The sequence below is a fragment of the Leiobunum rupestre genome, chromosome 4 (genome assembly GCF_980474605.1).
Source record: "Leiobunum rupestre chromosome 4, qqLeiRupe1.1.hap1, whole genome shotgun sequence".
NCBI classification, from domain to species: domain Eukaryota; kingdom Metazoa; phylum Arthropoda; class Arachnida; order Opiliones; family Sclerosomatidae; genus Leiobunum; species Leiobunum rupestre.
The window spans coordinates 55,854,203-55,871,603 of record NC_143387.1 but is presented as its reverse complement, the minus strand read 5'-3'; the positions used below and the strand labels follow the sequence as shown (position 1 = coordinate 55,871,603).

The 17,401-nt window shown below is 35.8% G+C and overlaps 3 protein-coding genes across 3 annotated transcripts; 1 reads left to right on the top strand and 2 right to left on the bottom strand.

Moving 5' to 3' along the window:
• Positions 1 to 201: 201 nt before the first annotated feature.
• On the top strand, positions 202 to 5,737 carry LOC149948376 (leukotriene A-4 hydrolase-like; the record flags this gene model as incomplete). The annotated part of the gene is given in 11 exon segments (XM_090171067.1): positions 202 to 428; positions 495 to 567; positions 3,327 to 3,467; positions 3,528 to 3,737; positions 4,427 to 4,574; positions 4,639 to 4,742; positions 4,844 to 4,914; positions 4,972 to 5,127; positions 5,202 to 5,261; positions 5,361 to 5,465; positions 5,541 to 5,737. Coding segments are annotated over 11 exon segments (1,413 nt in total), but the record flags the coding sequence as incomplete, so codon positions are not given.
• Positions 5,738 to 5,879: 142 nt separating this feature from the next.
• On the bottom strand, positions 5,880 to 6,976 carry LOC149948375 (astacin-like metalloprotease toxin 5). Its single transcript, XM_090173340.1, has 5 exons — positions 6,894 to 6,976; positions 6,770 to 6,831; positions 6,634 to 6,709; positions 6,311 to 6,573; positions 5,880 to 6,192 (listed from the first exon to the last, which is right to left on the bottom strand). Exons 1-5 carry the CDS (start codon positions 6,943 to 6,945, stop codon positions 5,944 to 5,946), a joined length of 702 nt encoding a protein of 233 aa, XP_090029466.1. The 5' UTR covers positions 6,946 to 6,976; the 3' UTR covers positions 5,880 to 5,943.
• Positions 6,977 to 10,660: 3,684 nt separating this feature from the next.
• On the bottom strand, positions 10,661 to 16,218 carry Pdzd8 (PDZ domain containing 8). The gene is made up of 17 exons (XM_090173339.1): positions 15,682 to 16,218; positions 15,408 to 15,605; positions 15,250 to 15,342; positions 15,007 to 15,183; positions 14,840 to 14,920; positions 14,385 to 14,768; positions 14,241 to 14,327; positions 13,991 to 14,073; positions 13,755 to 13,929; positions 13,516 to 13,689; positions 13,061 to 13,167; positions 12,624 to 12,962; positions 12,496 to 12,559; positions 12,202 to 12,420; positions 11,898 to 12,137; positions 11,587 to 11,841; positions 10,661 to 11,523 (listed from the first exon to the last, which is right to left on the bottom strand). Exons 1-17 carry the CDS (start codon positions 15,865 to 15,867, stop codon positions 10,954 to 10,956), a joined length of 3,432 nt encoding a protein of 1,143 aa, XP_090029465.1. The 5' UTR covers positions 15,868 to 16,218; the 3' UTR covers positions 10,661 to 10,953.
• Positions 16,219 to 17,401: the final 1,183 nt, after the last annotated feature.

The window sequence follows — 17,401 nt, the reverse complement described above, 5'->3', positions numbered from 1 at the left end:
AAACTAGGATCAAAACTTCAACTCGGGAAAAAAGAAACACAAAAGACATTATATTTCTGGGGGTTTTTATATTTCTATATTTCAGACTGTTGGGGCCATCTGGTAAGACTTCAGGCACTTAAAAATTGATCTCTAATGGCGTTTCTCCTGAAAAAGTTTTCTTCACAATTATAACGGTCTTTTAACAACATTCTATGATGGCAGGCAATTCACGCCCGATCTATGCTACCATGCCAAGACACTCCTTCAGTAAAAACGACATACACGGCGAGTATAAGCGCTGATAAAGATTTGGTTGTTCTTATGAGCGCTATTACCCAAGGGCATGATGCCGCTTCAGTTCCAAATAAAAAAACGTACAATTTCAATCAAAAAGTGCCAATTCCTAGCTACTTAATTGCTATTGCCGTAGGAGCCTTAGAGTCCAGGTACTTTTCAACAATAGGTCTGTTGAATTTCATTGTAGGATAATTAAATAATATTGTATTTCACAGAAAAATTGGTCCGAGAAGTCACGTGTGGTCTGAAAAAGAGTTTGTGGACAAATCCGCGTATGAATTTGCAGAAGTAATATATTTTATCAAGTTCTTACGCAAACCTTAGCCCTGGCAATGTCAATGAATATCTTTGTTTAATTGTCGATAAGCTTACGTTACATTAATATTAGAGTAGATTAAAGGAAAAAATGTAAGTCATGCTGTAAAGCAATTTTAAGGCGTCACCTTGAATTGGAGCTGAAACAAAAAGGTCGAAACGGGGTCTCTATCACCTGTGACATCACCTAAGAGCAGGGCCGGACTTAAGAGATCCTGGGCCCATAGGTAGATATGGAGTCTGGGGCCCCTTTTCACGCGCTGCATTTACTCTGATCCCTGAAACTAGGCTGTGCCTGAATTTCCCTGATTCAGCGTAGAAGTCTGAGCTCTACGGTTATATTACTAAATAAAAGCTCTTAACAATCGTCGACTAAATACGCGATAATTATGCAACATTGAGATTTAAGACTGCGTCCGTAAACTGCCAGGGATAAATTTGGGTAATTTTAAAACAAAATCTTCTACTTAGGAATTTCTCCAATATAAAATACGATTGATATTATAGATTTATGCCTTCGAATACAGTAATTACGGTCACTGGAGGGCTCCTTCCAAGGATGGGTCCCTAAACCATGGCCTAGGTTGGCCTAGGCGGAAATACGGCACTGCCTAAAAGGGAGCAACAACCGTGGAATTAGTTGAGCCCTTTGACATCATAACATCTTTTTCCCACGCGAAAAAAGAAAACGCGTCAACTTGTATTTAGATTTACATCGAAATATATTTAGAGTGCAACTATTGTTTGGCCAGAAAGTGTCGACGTCTTCGTTGTGGTCCTTGTCATAATTTGTGAAATTGCCCAAAGAAAAAGTAAATAGACTAGGATCGTTTTTGGGCTTTGCCATATAGCCCAAAACAGCTAGAGCCTGTTTTTCTATGAAAATGAAATCACTGTACCAATTTGACCCCTTCGAAGAAATTAGGTAATTAACATCTCTGAGATCCTTAAAGGTCTAAAGCTTGTTTTCCACTGGCGCGCGCAACGACGCGTTTCTCAGCTTTGAATCGTTCAAACGTTTTTACGCGCGTAAAGAAAATAACATTATGACGCGCGCTAGTGGGAAACAAGCTTAACATTGTACTGCCGTGCAAAGCGCAAAAGCATTAACTACCAAATTTTCGTTTAACAGATTTTATACGTTAAATTCAATTTTGAACTAATTTTCGAATTTAAAATTTTTGTTCTTAGAGAAATGACTTGTTGCAAAAAGCATTATTTTAGGTTTTTGCATTATTTTCAAACCAAAAACGCATTAATGTGTTTATTTTCTTTAAAAGTCAAATCAAGACTAATTTTTTTCGCGTTTTAAGACATAAATAGTCGCGCGCGCTTAATTAAGCCTACTTCCAGAATGTGAAGTTACAGTCCTGTTTACAGTCACATAAATTATTTACTTGATTTAATCCAGGAAATGGAGCCACTTCCACCTTTTTCAAATCCTTCGTAAGTTTTTCCACAAACATTTAAATAGGAAATATTGGTGGAAACTCTCCAACATATACGTGCTAAAAAGCATTTTTTTTAATGATATTTCTGAAATATCGTTTGGCCTGTAAATTGTTTAGTACCAGAATATAATTTGAATTGAAAAATCCAAGTCTACTATATAAACTTGAAAGAAGTAAGTTGGGGTATCTTAAGGCAAAGAAAAATTGAATTTCGCGGGGTTTTCTCCATATTTTGGTTTTGGTCGTTAATGCTTTTGTGCTTTGCACGGCAGTGTAAATGTTACATCAGCCTGCTTTAAAGTTTCACCGGGTTAGCAAAGAGTAAGAACTAATAGTGAAACACCGCTGTTAAAGGTAAATTACGACTGGGCATAACTTTGACAAGTTTAAAAATTGTAACCACACGAAAAGTTCAAGCGTGGGCTCGCGCTGCTCAAAACAGTTTTCGAAGCGCGTGAATTTTTCATTCATTTTCAAAACTTTACGTTTGCGCGCTACTCACAGCGAAATATTATTGTGGGCGCGTGCGGAGAGCCATCAATGAAACTATTTATTTACGTTAATTATTTTATTAAAACTAGCGTTAAAATTAGGGGTCATCCATACATCAAGTGTTTCGAAACTTCAAACCGGCGGCCCAAATCGAAAAAATGTCATAGAACATTTTCGTCTTAAAATAATCTGTAGAACCCGTAGGTCTTCGCTCATACCACCCTTTTTGAAACACCCTGTATAATAGAATAGTACATATTTATTTTTTGCCGCAGGGTTCATTATCCCCTAAGCGACCACTTCCCAAAAATCTGTACACCAATTACAGTAATACGAAACCGAGTCCTTCATTTGTTAATGCTAAATCTGTAATCAGTTACGTAATCATTACGGGAAGTGATCATCCCCTGAGATCAATAATAACAGCGCCAAGGCTTAAGTTCCCATTACAAAAACCATAATTAGGTTTATTTAACTTTTAGAAGGTAGTCTTACGTCGCTATAGCGGCGATAGAACGCGTGTCCCACAATACCTTCGACTTCCTTCAATAAAATGTATTTATTTCTATAACGTAGAAAATTCAATAAATATTTATTTTAAATTTTGACTATCTTAACTAAATGTAAATAACCTAGATGGCGCTCCGCGCAATAACAATAAAAGATGATAAATTTGAGGAAAGCAAGTCGGATTTATGGGTGCCATCCGAACGCTTCCGTAGGCCAGCCTCCTAATGCTGAATAACCCTGCCCAAATCTTAGCCAATCCTAAAATATTCACTATATTAGGCAGAAGCTATGATTCAAGCTGCTGAAAGCTTAGTTGGACCGTATGTTTGGGGTATCTATGATTTACTATTGCTTCCGCCATCGTTTCCATTGGGTGGGATGGAAAATCCATGCCTCACGTTCATAACACCAACAGTTTTGGTAAATACGTACAGCACTACAATTATATATTTTTTGAATGTATAACGTAAAACATTGCAGGCAGAGGACAGATCATTAGCAAATGTCGTTGCTCATGAGATTGCGCATAGTTGGACCGGTAATTTAGTAACAAATCGCAACTTTGACCATTTTTGGCTTAACGAAGGCTTTACCGTATTTTTGGAACGTAAAATTATTGGTCAAATTATTAATGATGAGAGACACCGTGATTTCTACGCCTTGGGTGGATGGAAAGAACTTAAATACGAAGTTAGATGAATCAACTCTCAGTAGCGTCACTAGAGGGTGTCACATAACATGGATTATTGGATTTATATACCCCCGTACCGTAAAAATACATACCGGGGGTGTGTGTGTCACATAACAAATGTTCCGCTATGGTCTGGTCTGTATGGCTCAGGGGAACACCACATGTCAAGTTACCACACAGGGTGACTACGCCATTAGTGACGCCACTGCGAATTCGACGTATTTTATGTTAAGTTTGAAGAAACCACCTATGGACTGTGAGAAGGATGATAAAATACGTGAAAAGGTAGATTCGTCCATAATTAAAAGGGATAATACAGCTAAATCCTAAACAAATTTGAAGAAATTAAAAAACTTACTAATAACGTGGATCAAATAGATCTTCGAGCAAAAAACGCGAAACTCGGATCAAATAGATCTTCGAGTAATAAAAATAGCCAGAAATTCCAACGGTAGACCGGTTTCGTTCTATTTGGAACTCATCAGTACCGTGCGGGAAATCTGGCTGGCGACTGTCAAATCTTTAGATCCGAGTTTCGCGTTTTTTGCTCGAAGATCTATTTGATCCGAGTTATTAGTAAGCTTTTTAATTTCTTCAAATTTGTTTAGGATTTAGCTGTATTATCCCTTTTAATTATGGACGAATTTACCTTTTATGTTACTATACTAACCTCTTGATTCCTGACAAGATTGATACTCGGGGAAAGGACAATCCTCTAACCCAATTAGTGGTCGATTTGAAAGGAATAGACCCCGATGATGCCTTGTCCCGAGTGCCCTACGAAAAAGGTCACACCTAATTGTTGTACTATTTAGAACAGAAATTGGGGGGAAAAGGTACAGTATTTTTTGGTAGTTAGATAATTCTATAAATATCAAAGAAGTAATGCTTGAATTACAGAAAGTTTCGATGGCTCTTTAAGAGCCTACGTTGAGGAATTCAAGTACAAATCAATTGACACTACGATGTTTAAGGAGTTTATCTTTCATTACTTCAAAGATAAAGTAATTGATTTTAAACATTTAATCGCAGGGGTGATTTTAGTGCGTTGATAACATTCAAATGATAAATCGTAAACTGAAAAGTTAAATTATTAATATTCAAGATATCAATCTTGAAAACCGTTGACTGGGATGGCTGGTTTTATACACCTGGAATGCCTTTTATAAAACCGAAGTAAAAATATCTTTGTAAAAATTCATAATTCTGAGGTTTAAAGTAAATACTGCGTAGATTTGATGCCTCATTAGCAATGCAATGCGTTGCCTTAAGACAAAAATGGATTCAATTGGGTGTAGAGGAGTTAAAATCAACCATTAGTGAATTTAAACAACTGAGTTCGCGACAAGTTTTAGAATTTGTTAGCTTGCTTTCAACCATTCAACTGAAGTAAATATCCTAAAGCGTGGAGCTAAAATTTCAAGCAAAGGTGGCTGCTCCTTAATATAGTTATTACATTCTAGAATGCTCCATTATCACTGGATAAAATTAAGCTATAATCATAATTCGGATATCAGATTATGGTAACTTAATTATACTTACTATACACTTCAGTCACTTCTTACACCTTTAACCTCGCTACAAAGAACGGAATAATTTATTTTTATTTTTTTAATTTTAAGTTGGATAAGGTTGGTATTGCTAAGTAAATGGAAAGATATTGTTCCGTATGCGTTGTCTTTCGTAACAGAGCAGGGACGAATGAAATTTATTCAGCCTATTTATAGGTAAAGTTTTACTAATTTTTGTATTAGTTTATTGCAGTATGGAGATTTTGTTTATGTTTCTGATTTTAATGGCAGGGATTTGTACGCTTGGAAAGAAGTTCGAAATTTGGCTATTGAAACTTTTAAGAAAAACCGCTCAGAGATGATGTACATGAGTGCTCAGTCGGTTGCCAAAATACTTCATCTTGATTGAGTATTGTAAACGGTTGAAGTTTTTTTTCTTATTTTAATTACTGTACCAGTATTTTTTCATTTTTACATAATACCATAATTCCTAGTGAAAGTTGTTAGTTATTTTTAAATAGGAAAATTAAATAAAAAAATTTCCATTATTTTAGAAGGTTTTCTATAAATATATTTTTCAGTTTATAGTCTATGCTATAATATTTCATTTGATCGATTATTTTTAAGAACTTACATAAACAATAAACCTTTATTCGTTCATGATGGAAGCAACATATGTTTCGATTTTAAAATTTTAACATCTGTATAACTTCTTGATCCTGAGCACGTCACTTTGGGAAAGACCTGGTTTGTCGTAAACTTCTCTCAGTCTTCCGCCTTGTTTGGTACTCATGACCTTGGAGTAGCCATCTTTGGAGAAAGATAAATCTCCGTAAAGCATGATGGAGTTGTAGTCAAATACGTCCAAAAGACGGTTCTGGTTGGGGGCAAGCTTGGCAAATTGAGAGGACATTCCACTTTGAATGTTGTTCCAGAAGATGTTCTGCAATTTAGACAACGTTTATTAATGGCCAGTACAGCTTGGCCGCGAGATTCTTTAAAGGATAAGAATAAATGCAAATTTTAGAGCACCCGCGTTTGTTCAATGACATAATACTTACGATGTAACTGTCTCTATCAGATCGGTTCTGCTCGTGGTAAAATCCAATAGCGTGTCCCAATTCGTGGACAATGATTCCGTGACTTTCACATCCTTGACCGAGGGAAAGTTGTTGTCCGCCTCCAGTCATACCGACCATGGAGTAGCACCCTTGTCCTCTGAAGATTTGGATGAAATTTCGTTCGGATGTCCTTTCCTTGAACCTGATACAAGTATATTGGTGGTAGTGGTTCATAGCGGCGATGATACGGCTACGAATGTTAGCTAAATAAATATATTTTTCAATTTCCGGAAGATTTTGTTATTAGTTAATATTTCGCGTACCCAAACTGCTGTGAATTGTGAAAGGAACTACTCCATTTGGCCATCTTTGAGAGTCGTAGGGTATGGCATTACGTTCCTAATTATTAAAAATTTAAGTTGTTTTCGCAAATAGTTTAAAAAAATTACGTTATCTTACGTCAACGTGTACACCCAACATATCACCACCAAATAAGTTGGGATTTTCCATCGGCTTGTACTCTAAATATTAAGAGATATTAGTCCCGCTTTGTTTAGAAACAATGAATTTATAAATATCGTACCCGCCACGGCGGAGGCCACAAAAGCTGCTAGTAATACCAAAACGACTGCCATGTTGTTCTAAAATTGCCGAAGTGTCTCAACTTTCGAGTTGTTTATATATATATGGTGGGATTTCTTTATCAATTTTATAGTGAGAACTTTAACATCTGGCTCTAGTGGGAACTGCAACATCTTTCTACGTTTCCCAAAATATTTTGATGATTTGTTATTAAGTTATTGAACATCATTGGCCCAATTAAAAACAACCTAGAGCTAGTTATCTACTGTATCCGCATTTTAAACTTATCTTTAAAATACGAAGGTTTTCATCGAAAGGTCAGTTACCATTGTGGGAAAAACTTCAGTCCTTTAACGCTGTGGCTAGCTGGTTTTTTCAACCACATATTACAAATCTGAATGTACGATACAACTATCGTGGCTCATGGTGAAAGGTGTTTAACAGCTGAAGGGAAATGATACTACACTTTGATCTTAGCCTAGCTTATATTTAAATTGAAAAAGAAATGCTTTTACGCGAAGTCGCCTATTTTGCTAAAAACAAGCTATTTTAGAGGTAATTCCAAATAAAAAATGTATTTACATTTTTCTCGATAAATATGTTACAAAATTATACCAAAATCTACACAGCAAAGAACAGTATATGGATGTACTGCTAAAAATTTTACTTTCTTGAGAAATCTAGCGTTAATTATCGCATCAGTACAAAACATGCAAAACACGACTCTCCTTTTAGCACATGGAAAATATCCACTCAAAAATGCATATGAAGAAAAGTTAGTGAAGCGGATTTTGAAAACACTTAAAATGGGCGTTTCTATAAAATAACGTGGCCTTCTTGATTACTGTTTTGTTTTCTTTCACGTCCACAGGCTTGACTGCGTTATGAATTATCATAAGAACCAGTTGGACAGTGCTAGCGAATTTATGGAATGGCCTATTCGTCACTTGTTTATAGCTTTGACAATTTATAGTTTAGCTCGTGCCATAGTAACATTTTCAATAGTATATGGATTTACGAATTTTCCAGTTTTCGGTCCACTTACTGTATGTTTTGTGTACTTGTTAAACAAGTTTTCATTGAAAAACATTTTTCGGGAAATGTAATACACTAATACCCAGGCATACTTTTGAGTGATTATGTTACATTTGCTTATAGTCATCGATTGCTCGCCAAATTATTAATTAATAAATGATTTATGAAATTAGGCTAGACCAGAAGCTCCAAAATCGAGTAAGGAAGGAGCTCCAAGAAATTGCCGTGAGATAAAAGAACGATAACCACATTACATCCGCGTTGCAATAACCAAGCGCAATGTTTTTGAGAAACGCACGTGTGTGGTATCGCTGGCCAGCCAGTAAACCAGTTTATACTGACGTATAACAATAGTTGATTTTATAAAATAAAAAGTGGTCTTGCCCAACTTGTTAAAATGTTGCTCTTACGTCACAAGACCCAGCTTTATTAGTGTATTCCTCGCACGCGCTCTAGAAAAAGCTATATTCCTCGCGACTGTAGCGCGCGCTCGTAGGCTTGTCAAAGTAAGAGACTGTGACGTAAGAGCAACATTTCAACAAGAAGGCCACGTTACTTTATAAAAAGAACTATTGAGATGTAGACCGATTTTGACTTTCAAACTATGGAGAAAAAATAAGGAGTAGATTTAAACGCTTCACAGTCACACCGAACCGTTTTTCGCGCGTAAAGATATCAAAATGCGCTGTTTACCCACCTTTGACAACCCCAGGGCTCACACCGAGGCTAGCAGCACAGTGACCCGGTATAATTGTTCTATAGAACCACGGCCGACCTTTTAAACCTAATTATAAGGAATATAACCTCTAGTATGTTGGTCGACACCACCCTCCTATACGCGTTGTAACCCGGCCACCTGAATTAATGGCTTCAAAAGACGCTTGATGACTTAGGCCTAAGGGGGTGTCTTGGGTTAAAATTATTTTTCGGAAATGAAAATTCGCGGAGATATTAATTGTTGAAAATTAACCAAAATTAACGTTTTCTAGCGCTACTTTTCCGTTTGTGGTATAGTAGGATACACGAAATTTTCGATTTTCTGTTTTATGCAATTTTGAGCGGGGACTAAGTATTTTCTATATTTTCCGTTTGTGGAATATTGGGTGGGAACGAATATGTCCTCTAGGTCGCGGGAGCAGGTGCCAACACTTGGTTTATGATTATAGCTTTTCCGTTAACCATTCCATGCACTTCAGAGATCCTGAAACCGGGGTCCACAAGAATCGCATAGGATGATAGGAGGACTTTGGGCTCACGCTAAATGGGCCCTTCCTTCTTCCGGTTGAAGGAATCGTTTAATCCATGGATATTTGGCTGCTGTCATGTTCCGCAGTCGCGCGAAATGTCAAGAGTAAAATTGGTTTTTGGCATTTTTAAAGGCAGCAGCTACCTTGCACTCCCCTGCTCCTTGACTAATGTAAAAAGTTTAACTAACATTTAATTTACGCAAGTTTAACCATTTCCCCAAATACAAAATGGACAATTTTTTAATTTTATTGCAAATTTATTTAAGCCCATTGCGTATCCTACTTCACCTACAATTACAATGAATCGGGCCGAATTTTGGCGAAAGGTAACTAGGGCTGTGCGACTAGTGGTTTTAGGCAATCCAGTCGGGTATCGACTCTCGATTACCAATTTTTATTCCATCGAGTATTCGAGTCGAGTAATATTGAAGTCGGGTATCGACTCTCGATTACCAATTTTTATTCCAACGAGTATTCGAGTCGAGTAATATTGAAGTCGGGTATCGATTCTCGATTACCAATTTTTTTTCATCCAGTATTCGAGTTGAGTAATATTGAAGTCGAGTCGAGTAATCGAGTACTTGATTAAGGGAAAGTTTCTCTAATTCGAGTCGAGTAATTAAGAAAAAACCTCGAGTATTATTTTAAACGATTCGGGTGATCGATTAGGAAATTAAATTTAGTATTTAAACTAACTTTTAATGCTGAAAAAACCAGTTTTCACAACTTAAGTAACATTATAGTGACTAGTGGGATATAAAAGATTACTATACTAGGATACTAGCCTAATTATAGTAATTAATAGTAAAATAACAATACAATATATTTGTTTTTAAACTATTAGGATTCAGGAAGTTAAGACTCCTGAGTCCTAACGCCGGCCGACATCCGAACTCGAGACGACGAGAAGCGTCACCATATCAAAACCAAATCTTAATAATATTGTTTGAAGAAAAACCGTGGAGACGCAGCAAGTATTAAACACCGTGATCCATCCCCAGGGTCATTCGGATCGTTTGTTGTTTGTACGTCTTGTATAGGTGCCGTTTATTGCCACCCCAAAAAGTTGCAAAAACCCCACTTTGAACTAACGAGGATAAAAAAAAATACTCGACGAGTTTAGAGAGCAGCTTATTCGAGTAATCGGGTACCCGATTATGTAATTTTTTGGTACTCTATAATCGACGAGTATTTTCCAATTACTTATTCGAGATCGAGTTCGAGTACTCGACCTCAAAAAATTCCGAGTAATCGATGATGTTCGAGTACTCGCACAGCCCTAAAGGTCACTCTAATAAACGTAAATTTTACCAAATTAATATCTCCGCGAATTTTTATTTCCGCAAAATAATTTTGACGTAAAAATGTTCAGTATCGTCTAAAGTATAAAAAAAATATTAACAAAATCGGACATGCGTTGGTGTGTTGATATTTTGCCTAATATTCTAATAAGTTATTAAAAAAAATTGTGAAATAATCTTTATTTGGACTGACTACTATACATTTTGTTAAATTACAATATTATCTACAGTGTTATAGAATTTTAAAATAAGCGATTGAAAATAATTTATTGTAATCCTATGTATTGAGTTACATACTATTTATAGAAATAATATAGTGACACAGGGAAAAAAGCACCATAATTGTTATTGGGTTAGGCAGCATTTTACAGTACATTTATTAGATAATTATAAACAGTGATAAGCTTTTAAATGAAATATTTCTACAAAGAATATTGATACGCGTACTTAAAAATGTTATCTTCCCTTTTCCAAACTTTTAACGTTTCAAACTAGGATTATCATTTGGTTCGATTAAGGCTGGTTCTTCCGCATTTGAGACCAAAACTCCGAGTTGAATGGAATCGGGGACCCGAACCACATATGAATTTTCATCATCTAGTTGTAAATTATCTTCCTTGAACGTACTACCCGCAGTGGGAAAATTATTTAACTCATTAATGGGGCTGGGAGCGGTGATAGAGATGTAATGAGACACATTGGGTTTCAGGTCTAAAGAATGACTTTCCCTACTGACAACGGCGGTACTGTCACTAACTAAGCTAATGTTTTCGGTAGCCGAATCGCTTTCGTTTGTAATATCAGATCTCTCATCAGCTTCAGAAACCGCTTCTGCATTTGCCTCATTATTTTCATTGTTATGGCAGTGTTGCATTGCCGATAAGTAAAGCAGCATCAAAGTAGCCAGAGCTTGATTTCGTTGGTCACATTTCGCTAGTAGAAAAGCCAGTTTGGTTTTTTCAGCCAGGTTCTGAGTTTTCATTTCTTCTTTAGCTAATCTATTTCTAGTAGACGTTTCGCGATCTACCGCTTGTTGAAGTTTCGTTATCTAAATGGAATTTTTTTATTATTTGCAGAAGCCATTAGAATTTTCATACAATCACAACTTTACCATGCGTTCGAGCTTCTTGTGTCGTCTTTTATATGTCATACGACCATAGAGGTCTTTTCCCTTTTCCTTAGCTAATGCTAAGAGAGTGTCATCATGAGGAAACTTCATCATTAGCTCCAGTGTTCCATCAATGTCTTCATCGTCTAATTCTTCAACTTCACTTTCATCATCAGTCTTATTATCTTCATGCGATAGCAGTACTTCCAACCAAGATGATAATTGAGGGTTCTCATCATTGGCTCCTTGTAAGGAAGACTGGAAAAAGCCGACTTTTTAGCTACTCTCACTTTTTAAAACTACCTTCGTTTTACCTTTCTACTTTGAGATGGTGAATGATAAGGTGATGGTGGCAAACTTTTTGATGCTGGGAAAACGCTTGTATTGGGAAGTGATAAGTTGCATGACGAACCAGACCGGGAAAGACTTGAACTAACTGACGGAGAACCAATTTTAGGACTTGAATTTGTTTCCGAGCTAGGGGGCTGACTCTGATGGCGCTGGGCAGATTGTGCAATGTTTGATAATAATGCATTCAAGTTTTTGCGACATGACTGGCAAAATAAGAGTTTAATAAGTCAAATTTTTAGTATTACAAAGACGGATTTTTTGCCTTACAATAGGAGAGATGCTATCAAAAGATTTTCTGGCTTTTCCAGACATCCCAGTGGCATCTACTTCCTTAGCGCTTTCAGTGATTCCCAGCGAGCTTTTGGTCATGTTAAGCACGCTTTTGCGTACTTTATCGCATGATGTTTCTAATTTGCACCTATTGACGCATTTTTTGTGACAGATCATGGAACAAAGACGACATTGATACGCAGTCTTTAGCCATATCTGAGATAAAAAATATTTTTTTACAATTAATTTCTGAAGAATCCGTCCCATTTATAAGGAAATATATATAGTTACCTTTTTCTGACAAAAATCACAAGTCGCAGTAGAATGAAAATGAGCACTGATAAAGTCGTGCGAACTGTAAATTTTTCATAAGGTTGAATTTTAAACTAATTGGATCATAAATTTACGAGTTTACCTACCTTTCTTTGGAACTGTTTGATGAGTTTTGCGATATATCATCTTCAGAGTCAGTAGCTGAGCGAGACACTGTATTGGTCTCAGGTTTAAGTAAATGAACTGGTGAGCTGGAAGATAAGGATAGCCTTCTAATGGGTGGAGTTTTATCCTTCTCTTTTAGGGATTTGTCTTCGGTTTTTAGAAACTTAGCGTTTGCCTTTTGTAAAGCTTCGTTCATTCTGCCTCTTATCTTAGGATTTGGAGGTTTAGCTTGATTGTTAAAGTATCGAAAATAGAGGGTGATATCTCCACAGCAAAGTCTCCAATCAAAGCCGCGATGAAGTGATAGTTTTTGCCATTTTCTAAAAGATAATATTTCAAAATTTGCGTTGGTATGACAATTTAATAGTAAAACACTCAGTTTTGAATGGTTTTTATTTTATAGATTAAGAGAAAGCACCTGTCGAGTTGCCAAGAGTTGGGTGGGATAAGCCTGAAAACTTCCAAGTGAGAACCTTGGGTAGTTGAAGAACATTCTTTAACAAGGCTCAGGATGGGTACACTTGCCTTTTGAATCACAAAAAGCGTCAAAGGATTAAAGAGGGGTTATGAATGATAGTCATGTATAGAAAATGTTAATGTGGAAAGACACCAATTGTGTGAAAGTGCAAGAATAACATAAACATTACGTTTGAGCAGTACCAGGTTTAGAAATAATAAACTTTATTCAACCATTATCATAAAATATATAACTCTATAACTGAAACTGACTCTTAGCAGAATCATTTAATTTTTAAACAAAAAAAGCAAATAAGGTCTACAGGTCAAAGTTACTTCATGCAACTTATTGGGTATACGTTTGAACACAAAATGTTTACGAATAAGAAGCAAAGTAAAATGCAAAGAGATTCTTACGTGTCCAATCAATACGTCGCAAACAGTGGATAAGTCATCCTGAGAGCTTGACACGCTAGCTTTGTCGGATAAATTAGTCTGGGATTTATGCGATGTTTGACACCAAACACCAATATTAAGGCATAAACATTCACTGGTTAAATCAAAAAGAAATCTTTCGTTCCACGATGAATTCTGCATGGTTGAAAGATACGAAATTAGTTAGCTACTTTTTCAAATATTACAATACGTAAACTGACTTCTAAGGCATTTATTGAGGTAGTTTTCCTCAAGTTTTCCGAACTGAAATTAATACTGGTAGCACTTTCAATATTTTGCAAATCAACTCCACTTTCTTCTAAAATTTCTTTTGATTTATCTTCATTTGGGTTATCGGAGTTTATTTCAATTTTCCGTTCAACGGAAATGTAAAATCTAAATGATTATTTGAAATTAGAAGGCAATGCGGTTAATTCTAAATAATATTCTACCATACTGATTATCAGCCATTTTCAGGGTTTTGACTAATTGTTTTGTATTCGAGATAGTTATTCCTTCAGCAGCAACGACTACATCATTCTGCGTAATGTATAAACATTTTATAATCTTGCCCATGCACTTATAGGCCTTAGCTTGATGACAATAGTCCAACCAATCTATAAAACTAAATTTATTAAGTAATAATGAGCTAGACAGTTGTGATTGGTTTTCTATATAACCAAGCCAAGGTTTAAATGTTCTAATACTTTTAGAAAGCCAGCTTTAGAAGCTGGTGAATTTGGCAGCACGGAGTCAATTATGACACAATTTTGGCATCGTTCTTCCACATATTGCTGAGATAAAATTATTTAGTTAATGTGTACCCTTAAAGAAAAATTCAAACAATTTACTTGTTTAAAAGTCAACCCCAATGGCCGTTTTTTAACCCTTTCTATTTCTAAACGATGATAAGAATAAGAATCCCGCGATGATGTCCCACCGACCCAAGAGTTAGCATCAAGTGATAAGCTGCAGAATACTTTATTGGCACCTTGAATTAGTTGCAAACGACTGCAATTTAGCACAGTAGCTTCTAGCGTTCCTCCATTCAGGGAGTTTTCAGTGATTTCGTTGTTTTCTAATAGGTTAGCTAAGTTTATATCTCCTTCTGCTAAGCTAGTAGAGGTGGCTTGGTCTCGGACTAAATGGGCGGGAAATGTGGGAAAAGGCAAAAATGGACGGAAACGGATTTTGTAATTAGGCAGGGTATGCTTCTTTCGGAGAGCACGACGAATCTGAAATATCAATGAACTTTTATTTTTAAAGGGTTAACTTCAATGGTCATTTTAATAGGAATTTTTCTTGCTTGATTAATTATTAATGATTTTATTTGGGGCAACTGCCTTCCTTGAAATTGCGACTCAATTAGGAACTCCACCATAGGCTCCTAAAAGTTAACAAAGTATATGTCAATATTATTTTATGTAGAATTTATATAATATAATAATAATAAATTAATAATAATATAATAACCTCGTAGAATGCGAATGACCAATGACTAAAAGGTTTACGAGTAAGTTCTAGGCGCCCTTTGCCTTGTAATTTAATGACTGACACAGACAAAGACGCAGACTTCCCCAAGACTAGATCAACATCAACAGCTAATTGGAAACTACCCTGGTACGCTAGCTCCAAACATAAATCTAAAGTCTAAAAAATAATTTAATTAACATATTTCCCTCAAAATTAAAATATTATATTATCAATTTTTAATACTTCTATAGTTTCTTTAGCTTCATTTAGGGCTAAATTTTTTATTTCTACACATTTTATAATAGGTAATATAGACCCAAGTTGAAGGTCACGTACCTATAATTATAAATAGTTACTTTTATATTTATTTCCGTTCATACTTAAGTGTGATTGGCAATTACAGTTATTTTATCTAATAGTCTCCCAGTAGCAGTTCGCTGCATTTCAAGAAATTCTGCACTGAGCTTTCTCATTACCCAACGTCTCATTTCTATAGTGTCTTTCCACTCTCGGAATAAAAACTGGAACAGCAAATTCAAGGCTAAGCAAGATTCACTTTGACCTTTCCATTCTGCAGTATCTATAATTTTTAAGAGACTCTGGAAAGATTTTCATGATTAATATTAGTTTTTATTCCAAATAATTCAATTATTAAGGAAGAATTAAATTACATACATTAGGCAATTTGCAGAAAACAAACTTCGAAGAATCATTTTCTGCTGATTTGTCAGATTCCGATACAGGAGAGTTTGACTCTTCACCTGGCTCATTTTTCCAGAACAGATTATAAACAAAGTATGCTTGACCTACTAACGTAATAATTCCACCAAGAAGAGTGAAGAAAATTGCCAAAAGTAACATGTTTTTCTTATCTCAAACGCTTTTTTTTTCAATTGTTCATATTAAGTTAAGCCCTTGTTACTTAGTAACTTAGCTAATTCCAAACACGTATTTGACAGTTCGTAAGCCTTGGTTCATATATTTCAATTGCGTCATGGTCATGCTTTGGGCTATCGTATTTGTAGGATAAGAGTCATAAGACGGGAGGGATGATCTAATGTTTTAAATCAGAAATTAAACGAAATATCCTAAAATTTGGTATATTTTACTTTCTATGAAATAAGGCGAATCACTGATGCAGGCTTCATTAGCAAAGAGAACGTGGTAATTTCCAAGCCCGTAAATTTTCTCATTCAAGGTCTTTTATATAGCTCTTGGTGTCAGACAGAGAGACCTTAGGCACCAAAACAAACCAAAAACAGAAGTAGAGTTTAAAGGCAAGAAGGATTAGTTGTTAAAGGTAACAAATTAAAACCAGAACCATAGAAATCTCATAGGTTCTGGTTTTAATTTGTTACCTTTAACAACTAATTCTTCTTGCCTTTAAACTCTACTTCTGTTTTTGGTTCTATGGGATTTCTAAGACCAGAACCAAAGTAGTCAAACAGTAAAAAATATAAAACAACAAAAGAACCAAAACCAGCAAAAATCTGAGTAGAGCCCCTCGAAAGCAGAAAGAGACGCACGTGCACCAAGAGTGTGATTCCTACATGAAAAGAGATGAAAGCCAGTATAGAGCGCCCAAAGTAGAACCAAAATCTGGAAGCATACCAAGATCCCACAGGAACCTCTAGCGTAGCCAAGATTTGGTTTCGGGGAGGGCACACAATGAAAAAAATAAAAAATTGTACATACAACCCAAGGGGGTCTCGATCAAGAAAATGTTTGAAAAAATATCTGTAAGAGTTAAATTTGATCAAGGTTCCTAGAAAAAAGCTACGCTTACAATTAGGTTGGTGCATAAAGCCCCTTTTCAAACGAGAAAATATAAAAACTCGCGAAGGAGAGAAAAGGGGAAAGACATCGACTTATTCCCCGAAAGAAACGTCACTGGATGTCAGACAACAAGTCGTCCCTGTTCCTTTTTTTACAAGAATTTGAATCTTTGACTGGGCACGTGCGAGTCAGCCACACTCAAAGTTCCTAGAAAAAAGCTACGCTTACAATTGAGCCACAATGAGGCTAAAACCTGTTGGCAGGTGGGATTCCTTTACAATGGTGTTCTTGATACTTCTAGCACTGGTCACTTGACAGCGGTATTTAAGAAATGTAAAAGTTCTTTGTCACTGATTTCAATAGATATACATCTGCCTCTATTTTTATCCCCAAGAACGTTTTTCGAAAAAGGAACAGTTTCAGTCTTCGTTTCTTCTTCCTATATTTAATAATTAATATTGTTTTTAAAAATAATTACAATTAATTATGTATATCAAGTCAATATTGCTTAAGAAGTCAAGTTATTTTGAAACTAATAATATAACTATTGCAAAGCGTTGCTAAAACCTGGTGCTGATCAGATGTGTTTATTTTACTTTACTATCGTAGCATTTGTAAT

Coding starts and splice junctions, on each gene's coding strand:
- Pdzd8 (XM_090173339.1), bottom strand. CDS start 15,867: ATGTTACTTTTGGCAATTTTCTTCACTCTTCTTGGTGGAATTATTACG. Junction 13,168..13,515: donor GCGACGTATTGATTGGACAC/GTAAGAATCTCT, acceptor GTGATTCAAAAG/GCAAGTGTACCCATCCTGAG. Junction 11,524..11,586: donor ACAAGAAGCTCGAACGCATG/GTAAAGTTGTGA, acceptor AATTCCATTTAG/ATAACGAAACTTCAACAAGC.
- LOC149948375 (XM_090173340.1), bottom strand. CDS start 6,945: ATGGCAGTCGTTTTGGTATTACTAGCAGCTTTTGTGGCCTCCGCCGTG. Junction 6,832..6,893: donor TGTGGCCTCCGCCGTGGCGG/GTACGATATTTA, acceptor CTTAATATTTAG/AGTACAAGCCGATGGAAAAT. Junction 6,710..6,769: donor TGTTGGGTGTACACGTTGAC/GTAAGATAACGT, acceptor TTTAATAATTAG/GAACGTAATGCCATACCCTA.